The following is a 25,600-nucleotide window of genomic DNA, read 5'->3' as shown; positions in this document are numbered from 1 at the left end:
AGTGCCAGATGCTGAAAAACAGCCCCACACCATGATGCTCCCACCTCCAAACTTCACTGTTGGTATAGTGTTTTTAGGGTAATGTGCATGTACATGTTATGACAGCCAAAGAGTTCAATTTTGGTCTCATCTGACCAGATTATATTTTCCCAGTATTACATTGGCTTGTCCAACTGTTGTGCAGCAAACTTTAAGTGAGCTTCCACATGCCTTTTCTTGAGCAGTGGTGTCTTGTGTGGTGAGTGTGCATAGAGGCCATGGCGGTGGAGTGCATTACTAATGTTTTGAAACAACTGTACCTGCTTCTTCAAGGTCTTTCTGAAGATCTCCACGAGTGGTCCTTGGTTCTTGGACAACTCTAATTATTCTATGGACTCCTCTGTCAGTAATCTCGCGAGGAGCACCTGGTCGCTGTCAGTTAATGGTGTAACAATGTTCTTTCCACTTGAATAATAACTACAGCAGTGCTCACTGGAACATTCAGAAGTTTAGATATACATCTGTAACCAATGCCATCCATATGTTTGTCTACAGTAAGCTTACGACGGTCTTGGGACAGCTCTTTGCTTTTACCCATCTTGAAATGCTTCTTGAGTGTCACCTTGTAATGAGAAACCTTTATAGGCCACCAATTAGGACTTATCCAGCTGATCTTCATTTGCACTGATAGGGGCAGGATTGCTTCCTAAATACTGACAGATTTCAGCTGGTTTATTGGCTTCCTGTGCCTTCTTGCACCTTTATGTGTTCAATACTTTTTCCCTGTGTCATTTCACTTACTTACACATACGTTTTGTCATGGACATTCATGTTTTTATTTCTTTGTATGTGTGGATAACTTGGGTTGTTACTGACATCTGGTGAAAATTTCATCCAAATAGCCCTGAGAAAAATGTTGACGCGTTCAATATTTATTTTCTCCGCTGTATCATCATTTGGACAGTGTTTGTAAAGTTGCAACACAAATTTACCAAACTAAGCAGCCCCCAGTACCCACAATGGTTACACACTTTGATATAAGGCTGAAAAATGTGATCAGCATAGGATAGAAATAGGGGGAAGTGCTTTGTAGTATGTGTTTATAATGTGTCAATACTTCATACAACCACACTTAAAAATGAAACTAGAAACTAATGTGAAACTGCCAACATATAAACTAAGTTACAGCTGGTAGCTCTTCCAACTATTGACCAAAATATAAGATATTCACAAACTCAACCACATGGTGGCACAAGAGGGATGTGGCCAAGATTATTGGTCAACTCATCCACAGACATTTCATTCTGCATCATAGTGGAGGAGGCGGAACAATAAACGCATGTGAGTTACACAAAAGACTTTTAATGGCAAGACAAAACTATGATGGAGACGGACTAAAGCCGATGAGATGCACACTTCCATGAACCTTCAGTGAATCCAGCACTGATTGTTCACACTCAGCTTTACCGGTGATCGTTTTTGTATTTTTTTGTGACAAAGAAAAGACGTAAGTACTTCAGACACAGAGAGAGCGAGGGGAAACAGATCTGCTCTCCTGCTGCGCAGCTGTCGGTGGGGAACACAATAAATGAGCTTCAGAGTGTGACTTCGGTGTATTTGCCTCAACAACTACTGTAGAATAGCTCACACTTCTTCAGTAACACTGCTCTGCAAGGTTCACCGCATATTGGTCAGAATATTCTTAAGTCGATAAATAGATACCATACCTTAGGCCTAGCTGCTAAAGGAGCATCTGTATATTATACTACTTCACATACATTAGAGGAGTGTGTACGACCTCCACGACTGCTAACTTCACCTGTGATAATAGACAGTGACACTATGGACTGCACTGCTGGGGCTTACAACTCTACACTTCAGTGAATTCTACCTGATCCAGATTCAGGACAGATAACAAAGTGCTCGTCTAAACTGTATTGATCTGCCTGCGCTGATGGGTCCGCGTCCTCGGGTCCAGTTGAGGCAGGGACCGCTGACTTTATGTTGTAATTAAAGGTAAATATAAAGCTTGTTGAGCTGGAGAGGAGAGCACAGACTACATCCAGGTGCTGCCGTGCTGGAAGTCCTTTTTGCATTAAGGCAGACAGATGTGTAAACAGTCATGGCTTTGAACTGGTTTGTGTCTCTCTTCGTGTGTATGTGCACACACGCACACACACATATACAAACAATGCAGGCCAGAGAGTGTGTGTGAGTGATGCCCTGGAAGACAGGCATGTGCTCCTTAGTTTAGGGTTGAACTCAGTGTTCAGTCAGTGTTCTCTGAGGCCATCGTTCACTGCAGCTCTGCACGACTGTGACAAAAAAAGCCCACAGGCTCTGTGCAATTCAAACTACTCATTCAGTGTCCAACACCATGTGCTGATGTCAGTTCAGGTGTTTTTTCTTTTTCTTTGATGGAGGTCCGCCTTACGGGCTGTACGGTGGGGGCTTCTCCTCTGGATGGTTGTGAGGTGGGGAGTAACGTGGTGGCACCATCGTGGGCCACAGGTGGCTGGCTCCAGACTGGGAGTCATCTGACAGGCCAGCAGAGTCAGGGAACATGAAGGAGCCCTGCGGGAACCGCGTGACACAGGTTACACAATGGCAACGGTTAAGAGTTTCAGATTGAGTCCTGGATGTTGTTTAGTAATAAATAACGATCAGTTTGTGAGTGTATGCAGTAGGGCACAGATCTGTGCCCTACAGTCCCTCTCTTAAGCCAGTGTTTGGATCATCAATTCTGGGACATATATATAAATAAATAAATAAATAAATGTAGATTCATGCAAAATTTAACCACCCCAGGGAAACCACTTCTACCAGAAGAGCTACTCAGCATCTTCAACAAAGTATTTTATAAGTTTCAGGTGCGTACATACACTTAGGAAAATATCACGTTGAATATCATATTACATTTCTGCTGATCGATACCTCAAAAACATGCACATCAGCCGTTTACAGTTTTCGTTCCTGAATGGTTTTTATGTGCTCATTGCTGCGCAGAGAGAGTGTGTCACGGGGGACTTATGTCTGTCAGTCGTTGCGAAAACAAAAAAAGCGTAAGAAGGAACAAAGTAAAAACTTTCTGTAGAGGTAGTTTTTTCAACTTTCTTCTGAACGTGTCCTCGCAGGAGAGTTTACTCTGTTGACATCAAAGTGTTGTTTATGCACAACCTTGCCACTCCAAATCTGCTGTCAGACTTTAACATTTTAGTTTTTCCCCCTTTTATGTAGCTTTGGAACTAAATTTAATTTTACATGTTATTTTATTGTTCTATAATGGTTTCTTTATCAACTACTGGCACTTAACTTGGCTCATGTTGGTCTCCTCTGTCTGTTTTGCTCTTGTCTCAATTCCCAAAGTCGAGTGAGACTAATACAAAACTGAAAACTGCATGAGGAGCCGTACCTGCAGGTCATAGGCAGTATAAGGAGGCAGGCAGGGGGCGTTGTTGTAATATGAGTTGAGAGAAGTGGTGGGTGGAGGAGGCTCTGAAGTGAGAGGAGCTGCAATGGCCTCTGGTTCGGATGAGCTCTCCGAGGCAGGAGAGGGAGTCTGAAAATGTAACAATCAATCAATACACAAACAAGTTTACATGTTCAGTCTTGTTTTCATATGTCATCTAACGCTGATCAATGGGTCATTCACATCACACCAGGCTCATTTTCACACATGGGCTCAAGATATCCTTGTGGTTTTATGAATGAGTCCCTTGACTCACCATGTCCTTGAAGCCTCCCAGGATTGCAGCAGTGATGATGCCCAGGAAGAGAGCCACAATGTTGAGAATGGTAGCAGACCACAGCAGGTGATAGAGGTAAACCACGTCCTGGCAGCTGCTCACGTCCGTGTACGCATGGTAGCCTCCGAGCACCTCGACACGGCTAGTCCAGTGGGTGGGACAGAAAGGGAGACAGCCTACAGTCAAGCCACAAAAGTCACTGGACAGTGTTTTTGAAGTAACATTATCCACCGCAGCAGGCTCTGAGCATTTGTGATCGAGACACAGTGACAGGACATAAGACAGGCTTTAAGTTTATGGTTGTAAAAGCTCAAAAAGCTCAGAATTATTTTAGTTTCAATCTGAGAGGAGACGTGTAAAAGACACTGCTCTAGAGCAGGGAGACACAGAGGACAACATGGATGAATGCAAACACAATGTGCACAGGAAATGGCACCTTAAATTGACAGCTCAAGTTTTTTTTTAAAGTGTGGTTAAATGAGCTTTTTTGGAGTGCTCACTCTCCTGCACCAAAGTCCATGAAGAAAATCTGCATTTTTGGGAGCAGATAATCTAGATTGGTGTGACATAAAACACAAACACCAAAGTCACATGATCACACATTTAAAGAGTTGCAGCTTTTCCACTTCATTGTCCCGGCGTAAAATCTAAAGAGTGAAAATAAATTTATACTATTTAATAATACAGTGTATTGTCTAATAAATGATCTAAACAAGTCTCTTTAGGATCTGTTTTTTTAAACAGATTTAATTTTAAGAATGAAATTACAATTAATAACCTTTAGTATATTTAGTGCATTAAATGATTTTACCTCCCTTGCTTCTATTTACAAACAAAGTGAATTCATTAAATCAGATTCAAATAATATAATAATAATTATTATTATTGTTAATAATTATTATTAATAGTTATATCAACCATTCCAACTCATCTCAGTTGCCACCCCAGCATTGTCTCACACACATTTCTCCAGCTCGACTCTGGCAGACAAAAGAGCTTCATCTGCCCAAGAGATCCTCCTAATCAAAACTTCCTCAGGTGCTCTGACTCTCCTGATTAGCCTGTCTCACTCTACCTGCATGCCACACTGAGTTGCCACGCCCACCTCCTGATACTGCCTTTCTGTGCTACGTAACAAATCAAAATTTAAATAAAAAAATAAAGTCTAATGACTTCACATGAACAATGCCGAACTGTAGATCCATTAAAAGAATTAAAAATCCTGAATCTCCAACATTTAGCATGGAAATATGTAAAATCTCAGAGGAGTCTGATTCTAATGATTGAGGACAACTGCTTTACAAGTCACTAGTCACTAATTTGTGTCGCGCATAAAACAAAGTCACGGCACTTGATGAGTGCTGTGATGACTCCGCCCACGTTGAGGAGGTACTATATTGTAATGGAAAACCAACCAAACCGTGTAGAGTCGAGCCGTGCCGAGGCGTGGCGTGGCAGGACCATGTGGTGGAAAAGCGGCATCAGTGATCAACAACTCCCGTACGCTGTGATGTAAAATCACTGATTTTCTCCATGGACCTTGGTGGCTAATAGCAGTTTTTACACCCAGCAAAGTAAATTTTGATGATGTGTTAGTCTCTCGCACAACCATACTGCGAAAAAAACTTGACCTACCATTTTAAGAACACACTTATATCACGGGGTCACATTAAAAAGCACTTAATATCACTTATCAAAAATAAACCGCTAAGTATGAATGGGTCTAGGAAAAAAGGGACCTACTTCCAAATCATGGATGATTTCCTAAACTTTTTCAAAACATCTTTATTCTGAAGTCCCATAAGAGGATGTTCTCTGAAACAAAGGTTAAAAGAAAATAAACATTCTTGTACGCTGCAGTGCAAATAAAAATAATCTCCCACAGAAAACGGCACAGCGCTACACACACACACACACACGCACGCACATATCAGAGATCCACACAGTCACAGCAACACAGCCAGAGCAAGTAGCCACTGCGACAACATTATTTTGAGGCGAGCTCGACCGCTCGGCGTACTCACTTCCCGCAGTGGTAGAGGTCGCAGCAGTAACAGGTGTTGCTCTTCACCCGCAGGTTACAGGACGTGCGAGATGATGTCTGACAGTGAACCTGAAGGTCAAACATTTTTACAATCCCATTTATTTTGTTTGGTTCCACTGAACCCTGAACACACTGTTCTGGCTTGACAGCTTACAGCAGACACAGAGTACAAGTCCAGACTATAACACACTGACGAGGAATTGATGATTTCTGTGATATTTAAAAAGAAGTTGAATGAAAAATGTGTGTCTTACGTCACGTTCAGATGCTGTCTCACTGGAGTGATACTCACAACGACCGGCATACAGAGGCCTGAGGTCCTGCAAGGACATGAAACATCAGTGATGAACAGCATGCTGCAGAAAGCTCTCACCTTTGTTGCTCTTATGTCTCACAAATACTGTGATCACTGGCAGTTGGACTGCAGTGATGTGACTGAAAGACCCCTTTTCACAGCAGATATTTATCGACATGAAATAGTAGAACAAACACAGGTTTTTAGTAAATAATGTTAATTAGGATTCTACTCCAGGTTTAATTAAGAGAGACGTGGTTGTGTTATTGTTCAAGTGTGAGGATAAGTCACACTTATCAACAAACTGTTCTTATTTAAAACTGTAAGGACATTATAACATGGCTAAAACATTGCTATAATGACCTCAGACATTTTGCACAGTACTGCATTTGTGTACAGTTCATTTTAAGTCTACTTAACTATAGCAATAGCGACTAGGATTCACGCCATAATTGTTCCATGCTCCCATCTTCAAAGGGATAGTCCAAGTTATTTCAAGTAAGGTTGTGCGAGTTACTGTTTGTTGTTTGCTGTTTGATCTCACTGTTTGACGGCCTTTTCTGTCTAACTGACAAACTTCTCACCCCCTGCACCTAAGTCCAAAGATATAATCAGTGATTTTACATCACAGCACACAGAAAGAAGGTTTTGTTCAAACGAAGCATTAGTAGGAAAAACAGCTCCTTAAAATGCTGGTTTTCTCTATGGACTTTGGCGTGGAAAGTGCCAGAGTCCAGTTTTTCATTGTGTCCCCTCCATGTTTCCAGTGAGGGAGAGCTTTTGTGTGTCAGGTTGGTGCCTGGCAAAGGTGATGCGACGTGTCAGGAACTCATACAACCACAATCAGGATTATTTGAGTGGATGCAGACTCCAGGGACCAGTGTTTCTTTCACCCTTGCTGTGTTTTCTCCAAAGGCATTCTAATTCCCCAGAGTAGTTCATAATTTAAATCCCGACAGAGATCAGTCACTTGTGACGCTTAACTTCATTCACTCTAAAGTGGTCTGAATATTGACTGTCTGCTGATGTCAGTATTATAGCAGCGAATTATATATTAATACGTTTAGGTCACTACTATTACAGCCAAAGTTACGATGGTGAAAACCATGGTGAAACCTGCCATTTGCATTGCTATGTTGCATGTATGTATTCAGGGAGAAAGAGAGGCTTGTTTGATTTTACCAAAGTGAAGTCTGATTTAGATTAAGAAGATATATTCAGAAATGTAGCTTACTATACTCAAGTCATAAAAATGACAACGTAAACCCACAGCCAACTTCACTCAATGTTGTTGTTTTTTTTTTGTATCAACGTAACAGTTTAGTGTACAGAAAGGAAGATTTTCCATTCCATTGGAAAATGAAAACCTGCTAATGGTGTTGCTCTGCCTTTTCACCCAGCCCTAATTCATTTTGGCATGATTGTTTTAAGAGTGCATTAGCGGTTAGTTAGTATTTTATGTACGTTGCGTCACAGGGAATGATCTCCCCGTACCACAAAATTCATTTGTCTTTCTGGGAAGGGTGTGGCAGCTGCTTCACTCCATCATATGTGAGCAATGGCCTTGTGTAGACGCGCATATGTTTTACTATACGTCCAATGTAGACAGACTATATAAAGCTTTAATGGGATCGGAATTGATTAATAAGCTTGTCATATGGGGCAGCACGAGTGTTTATGCGTAATCCATAATTTATCAGCGAAGTTAAATAAGTAGACAACTTATACAGTGATACTTACAATGTGCCTCGCAGCAAAGACTCCATCAACGATCGCACAACAGAAGGCAGCCACCGCTCCGAAACTGATGAAGACAATGGATGCCACTAACTGTGAAAGGAAACAGAGCGCGACATCATTCTTCATATCGCGATTTTAATGTTCCAGGAGACTATATAGTAATGGGTTACATTCACAATACTAATGTGCACTGAGTATGAATCCTGTGAATGGGAGGGCAGGGCAGAAGGGGAGAGGGACGTGGTAATGGACAGCAGAGTCACAGCACTATGGTTGTCACCCAGCTCCAGCAGTGTTTAAGGCTGGCGCAGTTCCCAGCTCTTTATAGGCACTTTCACTAGTCAATGAAAGGCAGCAGCATGTATTCAATTACACATCACCCCACCCTGTCCGCAGCCACCCCAGCTCAGTGGGGGGGGGGCAGGCAGGGCAACTGACGCAACACCGTCAGCATCAGCAAGTCGTGCCATGACAGCGAGTTATGCCAAAACATCCAGGGCTCGAGGTTCCCAGCAAGGCGTGATTTAAAACATACTGACAATCATTATTATTTTATTTTCAAAACCGGTTTCCTTCCTCTGAATGACACGGCCCTCCATCAAGGCATTATTTTCTGCCACACTAATATTAAACAGTACTGTATTCTGTCATGTGGAAAAAAAAAGTTAATGTCACATCAGACCAATCACTAATGATGATAAAATGTGGGGATTTACAGTACTGTGCAAACGTCTTAGGCCAACATTGGAGATGTTGCCACAGTACAGGTCGGAATCAACAAAGTGCATAAACTCTATGTATTGAACGTGAGTGGGGCATCTCTTAACGTTAACTCAGCTATCCCACTGTAAACTCCATCTTCTGCAGGCAGGTAACTTCCACCCAAGGTAGTGAGGCCCGGTGAGTGAAACTGGCAGGGACTGTTTACTTTAGAGCGCCTTAAATTGTTAATTAAAATATCAATTATTGTATTGCACGAGGAAGGACGACAACATATCACCAAATCGATATTTTGACCAATATTTGTCCAAAATCCAGAGGGGAACATTTATCTCAGTAATCAGAGTTGTTTTTCAATGATCAACTGTTTCAGTAACATAAACAAAAACAACACAATAACATTTTATGGGACACAACATATCGGCGGAGCATGTCCTGCGTGTCGTCCTTGTGACCCCAGGATTCTAAACTCCTGCCGACTTATGGGAAAGGTGTCATGATACAAACTCATTCTTCACTTTGCCCTCCTGCCCACTCCTCTCCTCTCCTCTGCAGTTTCCTTCTCCACATTCCACTGTGGAGATCGCTCCTCCTCCACTTACACCCGACTTCTATTTCTGACTGCACCTCTCGGGACACTTGGACTGACACACAACAGAAACCTCATCAGGCCCGAGACACGGTCACACTAACAACATAATCAAAGTAACGCAGACTCTCAAAGAGCGAGGTTTGATAACAGTGCTGTGCGACTGTGCAGACATGGAGACACAAAGCAGCGCGGGTGATCTTGACGCACGGAGGTAATATAAATCCTCTTACCATCTGCCTCTTGTTCTCTATCAAATGAGCGCCGATAATTCCCAGAAAAGATCCAAAGCCCAGCTGAAGACAGACAGAGAAAATATCGATGAGAGCATTTATCAAATTGAAGCCTTGATTTCATATTTATTTCAAGATTTAAAAAAAAGAAAAAAAAAAAGCAAAGAATGTACATAGATGTAAATGATATGCAAGTTATTTTTAAACAAATAACAAATCTGCTCTTTTTTTCCATCATATGAATCAACACCAACTCTGCTTACAATGAACCGAATAATTCGTTTTTCCTGAACCTACAGACATTAAACTTTTATGACTTAGTGGACCTGTGCACTTTAAAATTCACATATAAAATAAAAACTGATCTCCTGCCAAATACAACACAGAATCTTTTCACAACCAGAGAGAGTCACTATCAGCTCAGAGGAAACAGGACAAACATCAAGATCAATTGTATGTATCAGTTAAGAGGAATTCAAATGATGTACATCACCATTTAAACTCAAAAACATTCAAACATATATGAAGATATGAGTAATATTTTGTTTTAGAAATCATTTACATAGTCTTATATAAAGTACCTTAAATTCGAAGTCACTTTCTATAATATCACTTAAGTAAAAGTCTTAAGGTATATGACATTTACTGTTCTTACGTACAAAGTTCACATACGTATCTGTACTTTATTTTGTTGTTTATACTACGAGCAACTTTTACTTTTACTCCACTATATTTCCTCCAACTCTCTTTGTTACTCGTTCCTACCAAATAAAATCGAAAGAAGAAGAAGAGTTGGTATTATGGTCTGTATTTATATAGAGCTTTTCTAGTCTTGATGAGCTGCTTTACACTACAGTTTTGTCATTCACACACTTCAACATGGGGTTAAGTGTCTTGCTCAAGGACAAATATAGACTAGCAGAGCCAGGAATTGAACCCACAACCTTCCAGTTGAAAGACAACTCACCCTACCACTAAGCCACTATGGCTCAATCCTCACTCTTTTGGTATTTTTACTTATAAATCTTACGTTTAAGACTTTTACTTAAATAATAATATAAAGTGACTTCAACTTCTACCAAAGTCATTTACTGGTAAGATACTTGTACTTTTACTTTACTAAGTATCCCTTTAAGGTGCTTTATACAGGACTATTAATTTCTCTATCACTACACTAATTCCCTGAAAATGTCAGGTTGAAGTCATCACATGCGTCGTCACACGGCGACTGATTTCCTCGTGGCTTTCTGTGTCTTAAAGCCAAAGCCTTAAAAGCTGAGTGCTGCGAAGAAAACAAATTTACGGACTGAGATGCTTTACTTTCACTCAGCCTCTAATGACAGCGATGCTGAATAATGAATGTGGCGGAAATTCACCCTTCGGGGACGTACAGTAATTAGATTCATCAGGAGTCCAGGAGCAGGAAGACACTCACACTCTCCTCGCACTTCTGAGGAACTCTGACAGAGAACGGATCTACTACTACTGTTACTATGGTTACTGCTGCTGCTGCTGCTGATGATGCTGTGGAGGTGTGAAGGCTCACTCACAATGACTCCCGGGTAGTAGCCGCCCACTGTGATGTTCTGCGTCCTGGTCGTCGCAGCCAGGCCAAAGATGAGGATGAGCACAGACACAATTAGCAGCATCACCGTCACTATAATGGATTTCCTCTTCCTCCTCTTAAAGGATCCTGCAAGACAGCAAATCAGCAGACATTACTCTGGTGTCACAGTGGTGTAAGATGAGACACTGAGCCTGCTGATGTCACGACAAGCCGTTACAGAGATTCACAATGGAAACAGACTCTGGAAAACATCTTTTCTTCACTTATAAAAGTTTGTCTTTTTAGAGTAAAATGATCTTCAGTTGCTCAACAAGGAACTACCAACAGGTGATGTCAAAGCTGCTGAAGCTTTATATCAACTTGAGTTAATGTTTTGAACCACATTTTAAGATCTGGTCTCATGAAAAATGTGCTTATAACATAAAGAAAAACTAACAGTAAGTTTAATAAAAGTTGGATGTGGTGGCCTGATGCACCGAGAGGTCGATCATATAATTACAGCACTCTGTTCTCTGTGGTCGTACATATCAATATTTGTGGTCCAGACGTCTCAAAGTCTTTATAACTTCATATCAAGTTATAAATAGTTATTTCTGTGTGTTTTCTTATTAATGGATTAATTTTGCATCATACATATGTTTACAGAGTGAAATAGTTATTGTTCCACCTCATAAACAAACACCTTGTCCCAGGTGAAACCAACAACCTAAAACTGGGAGGAGTGAACAATCTGCATTGTTTCAATTTAACGACTCCCTCGATCCGGTATCAGCCACAGAGGTTAAAACTACCTGGTTCTTCTCACTAGTTATGGCATGTTTCCACCGGCTCGCCTCACCTCACCTTACCTCGGCACGGCACAGCATGATTAAGTTGCGTTTCCACTAGCATAGTACCTGGTACCTGGTACTTTTTTTAGTACCTGCTCTGGTGAGGTTCCAAGCGAGCTGAGCTGAGGCGACACTATGCGTGACATCGCCAGACTGGTGAGGCGAGGGAAGCTGGGACCAGAAAAGGAGCTTTAGTCAGAACTTACGAAGCCTCTTGGATGAGAGCTGTGTGAAGGTCATTTCAAGAGAGAGAGAATCTTGTCTTTTTGTCTGATATTCTGGGCCTTTTTCAGTGACGTGAGACTTTAAAATTGAATCCGGTGGCTGGTGGGAAACAACCTGAGACTCCAGAGTCTTTACTATTTTCCCTCACAAGTTCATTTCAGGAGAGGTCAGACTGCAAATCAGAACAAATCGTGACACAAGAGAGTTTCGCCTTCCACCGGCTGTGCTGCAAAGACACGATCTGTGCAATGCACTGTGCAGAGAGACTGTGGTTCTTAAAACGTTTATAACAAGTACCACCTGAGAAAAATGGCTGTCATCACAGTAACAGACAATGCCGCCCCATTTTTCCTGTTTTATCATTGCGTGGATAAATGCAGTTGAAAAAGTTGTTCTTTACCACAGTCAGAGAAAGGAGAAAGCATTTCTCTGGTGTTTTCATTTACAACAATTACACTGTGACGAGACTCCATTTCCTATGCGATTGTGTTCATTTTAATTGCACATGTAATGTGCGGTAATGTTGTTGTTGAAGTTTGTTTTGCAGATGAAATTCATCATAAATCTCTCTATTTTGACATCACATCTCATCAAGTTTTAATCTCAAACTGACAGATTAGGGAAAGTATCACATGAAAATATCTGTCAATTCTGCACTGTTACACACTGATGAATTTATCAACTGCTCATGTTGAATGGTCAACAGACAGTAACACCATATATTATTTGCAGTGATTTTTGAAGTTTTTGGTCATAGAGGAGCAAAGAAATCAGGGCCGTTTCCATCTTTGTTGGGGCCCTATGCAAGGCGCTGTTCTGGGGGCCCCTAGTTTGCCAAACTACGATGGAGAGATTCCTACTAACCCTCCAGATGATACATTTTCTTCTCACATTTTTCCGCCCCCACTATAGGATAATTCCTTTATGATGCCATAGCACTGTTTGTCATTAATATCCTCACTAACAGGAATGATGGGTAGCTGTCAATCATTGCTATCGTTACCTCTGGGGACGTCACTCACCGTGTGACAGTGTAGTCCAACGACTTTGACTTAATTATGCCACAGTTTATCGTTGCAGCTCATTCTATTTATATACTACATTTATTTAAGCCTTAGAACACAGAGCACTTAGGCACTTTTATTAAAACATACAATATATACAGAGGATACAGTAAAAGTAGGGCCACACGGTGGTGTAGTGGTTAGCACTCTCGCCTTGCAGCGAGAAGACCCGGGTTCGAGCCCCGGTTGGAACAAGGGCCTTTCTGCATGGAGTTTGCATGTTCTCCCCGTGTGTGCGTGGGTTCTCTCCGGGTTCTCCGGCTTCCTCCCACAGTCCAAAAACATGCAATGTGGGGATTAGGTAAATTGGACACTCTAAATTGACCGTAGGAGTGAGTGTGAGAGTGAATGGTTGTTTGTCTCTAGTTGTGTGTGGCCCTGCGATGGACTGGCGAACTGTCCAGGGTGTACCCCGCCTATCGCCCGATGTAGCTGAGATTGGCACAGCACCCCCCGCGACCCTCTGGTGGAGGATAAAGCGGTTAGATGATGACTGACTGACTGACAGTATAAGTAGAGCTAAAAAAATACTTGATTAATCAATTGCTAAAGTAATCGTCAACTATTCTGATAATCGATTGATCGGTTTGAAGCTTTTCACTATTAAAACAATTTCTGAATGTTTCAACTTCTTAAATGTGAATGTTGTCTTTGTTTCTTTGCTCCACATAACAAAGAAATCATTAAAAGTGAATAATTTTGGTTTGTGGACAAAACGAAAAAGAAAATTTTTCTGACATTTTATGGACCACACAATGACTTAATCGACAGATTAATCGGTTATGAAAAAAAATCGTTACTTGCAGCTCTGTTTAACAGAATGTGCAATAGAGTGTCTTGTATCCTTTTTTTCAGCATTATCTATAGGCAATCTGATGAAATTATTTCTGTTTCTATTTCTATTTCTATTTCTGTTTCTGTTTCTGTTTCTGTTTTCACCAACTACATAAAACACACCTGAGCAAAAAGTACTCCAATTTGAATTTGTGAAATTTGGAAATGTGTCACATTTCAAAGCGCTGGGCTCGTTTTTACAAACAAAAATTAAAAGAAAATCGGTCTATTTTGTGACCGCTGCAGAATCATCGCTATACTCCTGGAAAAAATATGCGACATAAAATGAATCATAACTTTGACTCAACAACACATAAGAACACGGAAAGATGCGTTTCATAAAGCATGAAAATGTGACCTTTAAAAACACACACACGCCCAGCATGTCTATATAAGGAGCTGTGTATTAACTAATTAGTAACTAATTGGTTAATTGTTGCCAACATTTAGATTCTCTAACTGTTCCAGCAAATTTTATACATACAGAAGACTTTTTTTTATCACTAAATCAAAGAGCCTGCAGGTCTAAAAGATCATAATCAACTCTGTCTTTCAGGGAATAACAGGTTTGAAGACACTGAGGATCAGCAGCAGCAGCAAGCAAGACAGTGACACACACATCCACAAGAATAACCTGTTTGATGCTTTGGTTTTATGGACAAAGGCATGCACTGACTCCCACTGTCATATGTATCTAACACCACACCTGCAGTGACGCGATGCGGCCTGAGCCACAGAGAAGACCGATGATGAGGAGGAGGAGGAAGGGAGGAGGAGGATGGTGATGATGCAACAACCACTGTTTTTGTCTTGTTTTGAGGCAGGGGAAGACAATAATACAGTCATAATACATGTCAGAATTATAATCCTTACTGTATACGTGCTATTATTACATACCTACATACATACATATACAAAAATAGATGTGGTCAATAAAAGAACCGCAGTGTGTGTGTGGTTTAAAAAAAGGAGGAAAAAAAGGCGAGTGTAATGTGATTGAATTGAGGCTGCAGACAGACACACACCGTTGACCTTGCGCGCACACACACACGTACACACACACTTACCCATGCTTGTTTCTGACAGGGTCAATCCGCTGGATTGAAGACTCTGCGGCGGAGGAGGCATGTTGTGTGCAGCTGAGTGCACCAGCTTTTCACAAAAATGGAAAAAAAAAAGATTAAAAAAAAGGAAATAAATAAATAAATAAAACAACGACACTCGCGTCGCTGTGTGTGTGCGTGTGTTAAAAGTGTTGCAGCAGAGTGGTTTTATAATCGTGAGCCGACGCCGCTGCTGCTGCTGACGCTGACGCACACTGTGTCATTCTCCGCTCAGCCCCGGGTCCGCCGCACTCACGTGCCCGCAGCTGCTGACGCGTCTCTCGGTGTCAGTCCTCGCGGTGAGTCGGTGTCGGACAGTGGGTCTCTGTTGCTGTTGCTGCCGCTGCTACCGCCGCTGCTCTTGCTGCTGCTGCTGCTGCTGGAGGTGGTGATGGTCGTATGTGCGCATGTCACAAACATACTCAAAATAAAAAAAAATAAACGTCACTTTTCGTTTCTCGCTTTAAAGCGAGTACTTTGCTTAGATAGATAGATAGATAGATAGAAATATAGATAGATAGATAGGTAGATAGATAGATAGATAGATAGATAGATAGATAGATAGATAGATAGATTGATAGATAGGTAGATAGATAGATAGAAGATTGCTAGCTAAAATAATTGCTCGCTAAAATGATAGCTTGCTAGCTAAAGGATAGATATTTTGATATTCCATTTTTTTCTTTGTTTTATTTATCATTTTACTAACTTTAAACTTTAAACAGTTTTTATTCTGCTCTTCATAATCTTTTTCCTATGGTTCATATGACATACCTTATATTTCAAAGATATATTTCACCTTTTTGATTTCACGCACTTTGCGATGCAGCCGAATATTATTTTAAATAGTTACAGCTAATACTGTGCACTTTTTTACACACTCAATTTTAATGCTAGTTCTTTTATTGTGTTTTTGATGTACTTTAAATAAATAAATTTGTTCTCACCTGCTGCTTACCGGCTTCAGGAAATGTCCCAATGGCCCAGCTAAATGTTTTGGTTTGAAAATGCGGCCCAACTGAGATTGTAATTGAATAGTCATGAATTGGTCTGTGTTTTTCTTTCTTCAATCTTTGTAGGGTTATTGCTGCTGTTTAAGTTTGAAAAAAAAAATACATTTAAAATATGAAGCTTACACGGCATTGGGCAGTGAACTTTATTTTCAAATTTTTCACAGGTTTTAGAGTTGGTTACAAAGGCTTGAAGTTAGGTTTGTCCTGGTTTGAGAGTAAAAATGTGCAGTGAGGATTGAGCACCACCTACTGTCCAAAATACAGTGATGCATTCAAGAGCTATTACGTTTTCAAAAACTGCATGAAGTATAATATAATATACTGTACATGACTACATCTTATGCATATAGATGTTTACAGGACATTGCTTGTAATCTTCTACCACTTTATCCTCCACATGATAGGGGGTCACGGGGTCACTGGTGCCAAATCCCAGCTGACATAGGGCAAAAGGTCAATTTAGAGCATCCAATTTGCCTTATCCCTAAATTACTACCAAATAAACTCAGAAGAAGAAGAGTTAGTGATGTAGAAGTAGTTCACATTACTGCCCTCAAACACAGGATGGTGCCAAACACCTGGATGGATTCTTGTCCCGTTCAGCAGATCACATGGCTTTGTTGAAATACTTCCCAGTGGTTTGCAAGCTTTCTGTGCAGCCAAACACTTGTCTGCCTCAGTGTTTCCCAACCCAGGTCCTCAGGGAACACTGCCCTGCATGTTTTAGGTGTTGCCCTGCTCCAACACACCTGATTCAGATGGTCAGCTCATCAACAAGCTCAGCAGAAGCCTGATAATGAGCTGTTCATCTGAATCAGGTGTGTCTAAAACATGCAGGGCAGTGTTCCCTGAGGACCAGGGTTGGGAAACACTGGTCTACCTGCCTCAGCTGCCATCGCAGGATGAGACTGACTGACACCTTTTACAATGTCAGCTAATAAATTGCCCTCATACCAGTTGATGGATAGGAATAGTTTGTCCGTATAACTCACAGGGAGGTTGACAGCACTATGACAGGGAGCTTGTTTACATAATTTCAGTTTTTAAAACATTGCCTGTATCTGTTGTGTCTGGATATAATACTTTAAGGAGATCACAATTAAGTTAATTATTAAAATTCTGTCTCCTCACATTTTTAATACTTAAGTAAATTTTTTGTCAGAAAATTACATTTAATACTTAAAAACAATAAATGTCATATACTTTAAGCCATGGGTCTCAAACTCAAATAATTTGAGGGCCATTGAACGTCTAGTCTAGTCAGGAGGTGGCCAGTCAATTGAAAATAGGGAAAAAGGGACATTTCTATACAGGTTGTTGATGTGATCTTAAAATTATATCACAATTTTTCATCATGATTATTGCAAAAATTGTATTCCTATCAATATATCAGAGTTTGAAAATAAAAGTGTTTCTTTGATAAGGAACAGTAAAAATGAATTATTGTGCAAAATTACTCTGTCAACAATAATAATAATAATAATTAAAAAAAACATGTCAGGTCACATGAAATTGATTGGGGGGCCACAGATGGCCCCGACTTTCAAACCCCTGCTTCAAGACTTTTACTCAAGTCTCCTCTTTAGGTACTTTATACAAGACTGATTAAATCGTTAGCTTGGTTTATTACTTCTTATTACCTTTTACAAATATGTGTGTTGTTGTTTTTATTCACTGTTTAAAAGAAATAAAGAAAAGGAAAACAGGTTAATTTTTAATTATGTCAAGGCCCACCTGCAGTACCGTCACCAGCCACACTGGGAATCACTGCAGTCCATCAGTTGCAAGGACAAAAAGTCCTGCTCGATTTAGTTTCTCTGGTTTGTGCAGCTACTGGGACACTGCGACGACTTCCATTCATCTGGACGTGAACCATATATCACCACAATTCAAGCCTTTGCCTTAAACTTTAAACCAGTCCTTCAGACATTGGGTTCTGCCTCTTTAGGACCAGGTTTTTGGTCTCCCTGAGGACGACTGGCCCCTGACGAGGTCAGCACACACACAAGCATGCACGTGTTTACCGCGCAAATCTCAAAGAAGGGATTTTTTCCATGACGCAATTTGTCTTTTCATTTTAAAAGAAGAAAGGGAGAAAAAAAAACACTCTTCCCCCACTCCTCCTCCTCTTTCTCCCCCCCACTCCCACAGTTACATGGGGTAACAGAATGTTACGTGACCAGAGTGCAGAGATGATGAGGATGAGGATGATGATGAGGAGGAGGACCACTTGAACCTCAGTAGAGGGAAGCTTATGGTAAGTAGCTGCTGGAGGAGTGTATGTGTATATGTGTGTGTGTGTGTGTATGTGTAGTTTTCTCATGCATGTATGTGCAGGAACAAAAAACCCGATGATTAATACTCAGCTCATGATGCCTTTGTGTCGTGGAAGTCAAACACAACATGAATAAAAGTTACTGTGCACATGGATGGACTCAGCAGCCTGCGGGCGTCGTGATTAACAACAGTGTCTTAACTTTAACTGTGTCGTTGGGGTATATATAAGCTATAAATATTGCATTCAGGGTTTAATTCACTTGGAGTTTGAGCTCAGCAGACAATGGCCGATGGTGCGTGTACAGAATGAATCCAGTGCTGTGGTCCAGGCCGCTGCCAAACGTCACTGCGGCTGGGACAAAAAAAGGAAAAAAAAAAACACACACACTCTCACTCTGTATCCCACCCTCACTTTTTCTCTGTCCACCACTTCATTCACTAACATGCGCGCCTGGTTGCCGGAGGTTCTGCACACCCGCTCCCCTCTGCTTGACTAAAACTTTCTAATGAAATCCCCAAACACTTTCTGACAAAACACATTTTTGTCCTCTAAGGGTCCAGAGAGAGAGAGAGAGATTTTTTTCAGCGCCTTAATCAGCGTGTTTATTGGAAAGCAAACCTCAGGTGAGGCTGTGTGCAAATTTTCAAACTCTTGTTTTGTTTTCAGCTTCAGCAGGTGTGTCTCTGTCACTGACTCAGAGGTTTAAAGGAGCGAGGCCGTGGATTTCACAAGTACCTTTTTTCTCTCTCCCTCTCTGTAAAGAAGATGGAGCCCAGTTCCACAGAGGGAGGAGCTGAAGAGACGCTCCCTAAAAATCATCCACCACGTCCGGTGAGTGCTGCCATCCGTGCTCATAAATGCTTGGTCCAGTGAAGCAGATGACACTGTTTTTGAAAATGAAAATGAAAATCAGTAATCAAGTGGTTTTCTTAGCACTGCTATGAAACTCAGATTCAAACACTCAACAGCAAAACAAAAAAAAAGTTCAAGCACTCTTGTTCTGGACACTCACACAAGTGTCCTGCAGCTCCTCCGGGCTCTTGTGTGTCCTGAGAGTCAGTGACTTAACATCTGGTCGTCAGAGTCACTGTCTGCAGCTGCAGCTGCTGCTCCAAGCAGGAGGGTCCACTCGCAGGAGGTCAGCTCTCCCGACGAGTGCCACAAAGGTCACCAGTGGGTTTATACTTTGCAGAAACAGGGGACAGGACCATCAGTGCGATGTTCATTAATATGCAGCGCACGCTCTGGCAGTTTATATTATCGCTCATACTTGGGATCAGAAGGCATGCCATTTTTTCCCCTGCAGTGATTTGAAAAAGAAAAACAGGTCGATAGCTTTTTGACAGCCGAGCGTAGCCGCCGAGAAAATATGTGTGGTGAGGGCTTTTTCTCTTCTTTTCCCTCTTTTCACCAGCCTCACAAAGTGATACTCAAACATGGCCAAGAGCTGGAGGAAGAGCAGGAGGAGTTGGCCGAGCACCAGCCGCTAGAGCAGGAGGACCTGAACTTTGAGAGATGGAAGCGCAGGCCGTTACCCAGGAGGACGCTCCACCAGAAAATAGCCGACTTAAAGACATACCTGTGGAATGCAGAGACCAACGAATTCATGGGTCGCTCTGGAAAGAGCTGGAGTGAGTTGATGAAAAAGAGAAAAAGAAAAGAGGGTCTGTGTTGTTTGGGGCATGGGGACATTTGGAATAATGCAATTTCTTTTTTACAGATGTATTGGAGTGTTTCACAGCTGAATTATCTTTTTTAAAGTTTAATGGTGTTTAATGTCTTTCAAGGATGTACTCTGGGACACTTAAGGGTTCTAGAAGTGTCTCTCCAATCCAGTGAATGTGTATGTGTGTGTGTGTGCCTGTGTGTGTGTGTGTGTCCTCATGTTTAATGTTTACATAGGTGCATAGACAATTCAAAGTGTCCTGACAAAAACAGACTGCCTGGGGACGTGTCCCCAGCGGGAGTGCGCTGTCCCAGGCCTCGCAATTGGCCAGGAATCACATTCCACTACATCTTACCATGCTCTCCACTGTCTCGTTCCCAAAGCCTCTGCGACCTCGTCGCTGAACCTAACATGCTTATGGCCCCGCAGTTGCAAGCGAAACGTGAAGAGAGAGAGAGAGAAGCTCATGTTGGGGTTTTTTTTTCTTCTCCCCCCTAGAATTCACTGCCAAATCAAGCTCTGGTGCAGGCGAGCTGTGTTTTGGCAGAGGCAACAGACTGGACAAGTTTGTTGAGTCAATGATGATGGAGCAGCATCTTGGTATCCCCCCCCCCACACCCCACTTCCACCCCTTTGATCTAGACATGATCCAAGTGAATGTGGAAAGACAATCCAAGGGAAGTGAGTGTTATTAGATGCTTAGGCTGTAGCGCTGGATCTCAGGCAGGATTAGGAAGCTCACATTTCAGCCACATAACCAACTGTGTGCACCCTTGTGCAGGAGCGGGGGGGGCCCATGTGTCCGCCGAAGAAAGGCCCCAAGTTGAAGTCCGTGCTGTGTGTCTTGTGAGACGAGTGTGTAAGAGGGGACACAATACCAGAGTGGGGTGATTGGGGCTCCTTGGAGCTGGCCAGGCCTCTATGGCTGCAAAAGAACTTCACTACGATGGCAACCGGAGGTGCACTGTGTTCCAGAGTGAAAGGACAGCTGGGAGAATTCTCACTGAGCTGAAACAGAAAGTCCTTTGTGACTCCGGGGACGCAAGGCTGGCTGCAGCGAGTCCCCTGTGAAATTGTCTGCACAGCAAAAGCCATTTCATTTAGGGCACATTTAGCTTGATTAGTTGCTAATGGACTGTTAATCGAAAAGATGCCGCACAAGCATAGTTCTCAGGGTTTTTTGATTGTTTATGACTTAAGTAGAAACGGAAAAAAGAAAAAACGATGATACGTAATAATAGCTTTTTCCATCAAATTAAAAAAAAGTTTGTGAGGAATGTCTTGCTTCTCTGAATCCGTTCCAACGTCAGCGTCTGCAGTGTTTCCTGGTTCACTTTCTTCTTGTCGTTGAAATCAGTCCTGGTGCTGAGAAAACGGCGCGTGCAGTTCACCTCACATGTAGGGAGTAAACGTAAAAGTCGTCAGAGATGTCTGAAAAACCTACTCTGGGTGACACTCCTGATCATGGACAGTATCACGACTAAGGTCCAGGATTCAGATTTGATTTGATGCAGTTTAACATCGATTCATTTAGTGATATTCAGTTCCTTGTACAAAATGTGGATCCCTCTAACCTGATGCATCATTAAAACTATGAATACTTGACCCTAAAATAGTTACATTAATGCACCTTTTATGGAATATGACCACACAGTGCAACCGTATAGCATCTGATAAGCTGTGTGTGTGTGTGTGTGTGTGTGGATGAATTTCTCAATAGCATTCCCAGTAACAAATGGAGATGCACGATATTGGACTTTTTACCATAACCAATAATGTATACGTCTTGAACTGCAGAGGTCATTTAGTCTCTTCTGTAGTGAAATTAACATAATATTTTTCATAGTCATGTGTCAAGTAGCTATTTTAGTCATATTGGCGGATATCCGATAATACATGTTAAAGCCAATATCTGCAGATACCGATATTGCGTCAATAATATCGTGCGTCCCCAGCAGCTAAGAAATGTGTGATCGTAATATTTAGCTCTTGCGTTCCGGTGAGACTATCGTGGTCAAGTTTTTAGGACATTCATTGATATCAGATCTTTTAAATTATGCCAACAGAATCTGAATGAAAACCTTTAAATAGATGATGTCACCTGCATCAAAATGATTCCACCCCTTTTTTCCGTCTCTTCCAGGCCTCATCCTTCTCTTCTACGCTGCACTTTATCTCTTTCTCGCAGCCATGTTTGGCGGCTGTATGTTTTGCCTCATGTGGTCCATTAGTCCCTACCATCCAACCTTCAACGATAGAGTGATGCCACCAGGTAAATATAACCCCAATCTTTAAACCACTCCTCTGTCTCTGCCTCTCTGCTCGGCAGTCCTTGTGTCATTGGCTTCTCTTTGAGTCTCAGCACAGTTGACTGTCTCTGCGTCTCCACTGGCAGGTATGACGATGGCCCCACATCTACAAGGCCACGATATCGCCTTTAACGCCTCTGATCGCAAATCCTGGAAGAAGTACGCCAGGTCAATGGATGAATATCTGCGACGTGAGTCATGATTGGTAGTTGTGTGGGCTGTGAGCGTTGGGTCAAATGGGTTGTTCTGTTTGTTTTAAGTGAAGCGGGGCACGCAACGAGTTAATCGTCATCTTCACTACCTTTGTCCCCCTTTTTCCTCCACTTGGATCTCGCAGGGCATGCTGGGAAGAGAAGCCTCTTTGTCAGCTGAGTGCAGCCATTCACTGGCCTGTTTTTTCACACCCTGCTTTTGTCCCGCTTCCTTAATCAGAGGCCTGGGTCTGGCATGGCACTGCTGTTGCAAAGGTTTATTTATGCCTTCTTTTCTCCCTTCCTCCCTCCCTCCCTCCCTCCCTTCCTTGATCCCCATGTGCAGCGTATAATGATGGCGCTCAGGAGAGGAAGAATATGCGCTGCACACATGCAGGATACTTCATGCAGGACAACTTGGAGGAGAGCGCAGAGCGGAAAGCATGTCAGTTTAAGAGGTCCTGGTTGGGGGACTGTTCCGGTCTGCAGGACCCCCACTATGGCTATTCTCAGGGAAGGCCATGCGTTCTCCTTCGAATGAACCGGGCAAGTGTTAAATCACCAAAAACTATAAAACAGCACATTTTTAAGTACAAAAAAAACCTGCACTCACCGTGTTGCTGTGCAGCTGAAGCTCACAGTTTTTCTTTTTCTCAATGAGCGACATCTTGTGGGCATTTATGGGAGGAGGAAACAGAAGCCAAGACTGAACTTTGAGTTCATTTGATTTTGCAAACATATGGGTCAGGTCAGTGTCCTATACAGGAAGTGGATATGTAATGACCCTCTGGAACTTAACATTATTAAAGGGCCACTTCACCGTAAAAAACAACAACTGTTTTTTTTTTTTTTTTACTAATTTCCAGAGATGAATGTATTTGATCATCAGAAAGTGGATCTGAGATACATATCTCATTCCAAGAACAACAGTCAACTCTACTCGCAGTGAACTACTCTAAAACATAAAAACGCTAAAGCTTTTTCGTTGACTTGACTCTTCTTCATGTTCTTTTCTTGTCTGCAGATTCTTGGTTACTTACCCGGTGAGGGTAAACCAGTAAATGTGACTTGTGGAGTAAAGGTACATAAAACATCAAAAACATTCCATGTTTCCATTCTGCATATGTTATTTTTATATTTCATCCTTTTTTCTATATTTTACTACTTTTGGCCCCTGCCCACATTCAATACACTAATCTCATGTTCAATCCTTGTTTATACTGTAAATATCAAGCCCATAATGTATATAAGTTATATTCTAACTTATAGTTGTATTGTTAATATTTTATATTGTACTTTCTTGGAAATGCATGTTTATTTTTTATTATCTTTATCTTTACTGTCTTTGCTGCTGTGGCAATGTAAATGTGCCCTCCCGCGGGACTAATAGGACCATCTTATCTTAGCTTATCTTAAGTGAATTCCCCAGGTGAGGGATCAATAAATTCAAATCCAGTCAAATCTATATCTAATCTTTACTTGCAATTTTCCAAGTGTGAGTTTGTTGATTTTTTCCTCTTTCAGAAAGGACCAGCAGAAGCCTTGGGAGAAGTCCAGTTTTTTCCGAAGAGCATTTTTGACCTGAAGTACTACCCTTACTACGGGAAGCTCAGACATGTGAGTGACAGTTTCTGGGAATAATAACTTACAGTAACTTTGTTTAAGCCTGTGAAATAAAACTCTCACACGTCTATGTGTGTGTGTGTGTGTCTCCTCTGCCACAGGGAAACTACTCTGCACCAGTGGTGGCTGTGCGTTTTGCAAGCGTGCAGTACGACAGCCACATCCAGGTGCAGTGCAAACTGAACGGAAAGGGCATCATTAATGACTCACCCACTGACCGCTACCTGGGCAGCGTGACCTTCTCCTTGGAGGTCGGCGCTTAAGGCAGAGATGTGTGCTCTTTGTGACAATGAGGCTTGAACATGTACAATGAAAAACAACAACACTGTCTGTTTTTAATGAAATATGTAATTACCCTCTTCTCATCTTTCACCTAAATATCCATGTCTCCTGCTGTGAAAATTCCCTGAGAGTTGGAAATACTCCTTTTTTTTGTGTTTCTGTCTTTGAACCCCCGAGTGTGCGACTGGCACCTGCACCCACAGCAAACTGAGTGCTGAGCATAGAGTGAGTTTAAGTTCACTGTCTGATGTTTTTGTAATGATTAGCAAGATTAATCGCACTAAATTACAATCTGCCCAATAGTTAGCGTTTCTGGCTATGCAAATCCAATTATAACTGAAAACTTAACAGGTCGATTAGGTGTATTTTGTTTTTGTCTGGTTAGATTATGGTTTCTGTGAGGCACATTTATTTTCTGTGACAATGTGTACTAATTTGTTTTGCCTTATATTTTTTTCTTTTTCTGTATATTGTAAGAATTCAAAGATGTATCATGCAAACACTGAACGCAGGACTTGTACTGTACTTACACAGTAAAAAAAAAGAAGACATAATGACTGCAAATACACTGTTATATTAGTATATTTTGCTTGAATAGAGCAGAATTATACACTCATGATAAATCCACCTCTTGCCTTCTTTTGTAAAAAAAATATATTTGCTTTTGAAAATGGAATACTATACAAGACTGATCAATAAAGAGACATACTGTACTGTGAAATAGTCTCCACTTTTTACACAACGCTATAACGTATGTGGTAGAGTCATTACTGCTTATTTTTCATAATTCTTGTAATAAAAATGTAATATTCTTCTATATACTGTAATTATTCATCCACACAGGAGCGGTAACCAACGACAGTGTTGGGAACAGTTCATGTTGACCGAACTGAAGATGTTTCGTGGGATTATGACGGCAACGCTGGGGCAATTGATGAAGCCAGGATTGATACAAATACAGTGGATTTAGTGTGACAGACAGTCTCAGAAAATAATAGAGGACCTGTGTCACATTCTCAATAACGGAAGGATGGAGCAAAATACCAATATGAGCGCTCTCCCTTTGACCTAAAGTATAAGACTACACAACAAACTCTTTAAATATTAACAAAAAGCTGTTGCATTCAGCCAAACCAAACCTTTTTAAGTTTGACTATGTCGATTTACCATTACAGTTTTTTTTTACTAGTCACAATGACATTTGTGTGTTTGGGGTTTGTCAATGTAGAGATCTACAATTGTAGTTTGTGCTAGTAAAGCGAGCGCAAA

At 41.5% G+C, this 25,600-nt stretch overlaps 2 protein-coding genes across 8 annotated transcripts; one reads left to right on the top strand and one right to left on the bottom strand.

Moving 5' to 3' along the window:
* Nucleotides 1–1,321: 1,321 nt before the first annotated feature.
* tmem255a (transmembrane protein 255A) lies at nucleotides 1,322–15,334 on the bottom strand. Of its 5 annotated transcripts, XM_044040073.1 has the most exons (11): nucleotides 15,226–15,334; nucleotides 14,934–15,018; nucleotides 10,897–11,039; nucleotides 9,347–9,409; nucleotides 7,805–7,894; nucleotides 6,024–6,089; nucleotides 5,750–5,838; nucleotides 5,469–5,540; nucleotides 3,705–3,873; nucleotides 3,392–3,538; nucleotides 1,322–2,553 (listed from the first exon to the last, which is right to left on the bottom strand). In XM_044040073.1, exons 2-11 carry the CDS (start codon nucleotides 14,992–14,994, stop codon nucleotides 2,410–2,412), a joined length of 1,044 nt encoding a protein of 347 aa, XP_043896008.1. In that variant the 5' UTR covers nucleotides 14,995–15,018; nucleotides 15,226–15,334; the 3' UTR covers nucleotides 1,322–2,409. The 5 variants fall into 5 exon arrangements, with proteins under 5 accessions (XP_043896008.1, XP_043896007.1, XP_043896009.1 ...); XM_044040072.1 differs by having other exon boundaries at nucleotides 14,934–15,334; XM_044040074.1 differs by having other exon boundaries at nucleotides 3,705–3,867; nucleotides 14,934–15,334.
* Nucleotides 15,335–18,221: 2,887 nt separating this feature from the next.
* atp1b4 (ATPase Na+/K+ transporting subunit beta 4) lies at nucleotides 18,222–25,052 on the top strand. Of its 3 annotated transcripts, none has more exons than XM_044039496.1 (9): nucleotides 18,222–18,239; nucleotides 19,023–19,091; nucleotides 19,675–19,891; nucleotides 22,070–22,198; nucleotides 22,322–22,426; nucleotides 22,773–22,972; nucleotides 23,451–23,507; nucleotides 23,951–24,043; nucleotides 24,151–25,052. In XM_044039496.1, the coding sequence occupies exons 1-9, from the start codon at nucleotides 18,237–18,239 to the stop codon at nucleotides 24,310–24,312; spliced, it is 1,035 nt and encodes a 344-aa protein (XP_043895431.1). In that variant the 5' UTR covers nucleotides 18,222–18,236; the 3' UTR covers nucleotides 24,313–25,052. The 3 variants fall into 3 exon arrangements, with proteins under 3 accessions (XP_043895431.1, XP_043895433.1, XP_043895432.1); XM_044039498.1 differs by lacking the exon at nucleotides 18,222–18,239 and adding an exon at nucleotides 18,661–18,883 and having other exon boundaries at nucleotides 19,026–19,091; XM_044039497.1 differs by lacking the exon at nucleotides 18,222–18,239 and adding an exon at nucleotides 18,686–18,883.
* Nucleotides 25,053–25,600: the final 548 nt, after the last annotated feature.

Source organism: Solea senegalensis, linkage group LG12, assembly GCF_019176455.1.
Source record: "Solea senegalensis isolate Sse05_10M linkage group LG12, IFAPA_SoseM_1, whole genome shotgun sequence".
Classification (NCBI taxonomy): domain Eukaryota; kingdom Metazoa; phylum Chordata; class Actinopteri; order Pleuronectiformes; family Soleidae; genus Solea; species Solea senegalensis.
This window is presented reverse-complemented; position numbering and strand designations above follow the sequence as displayed.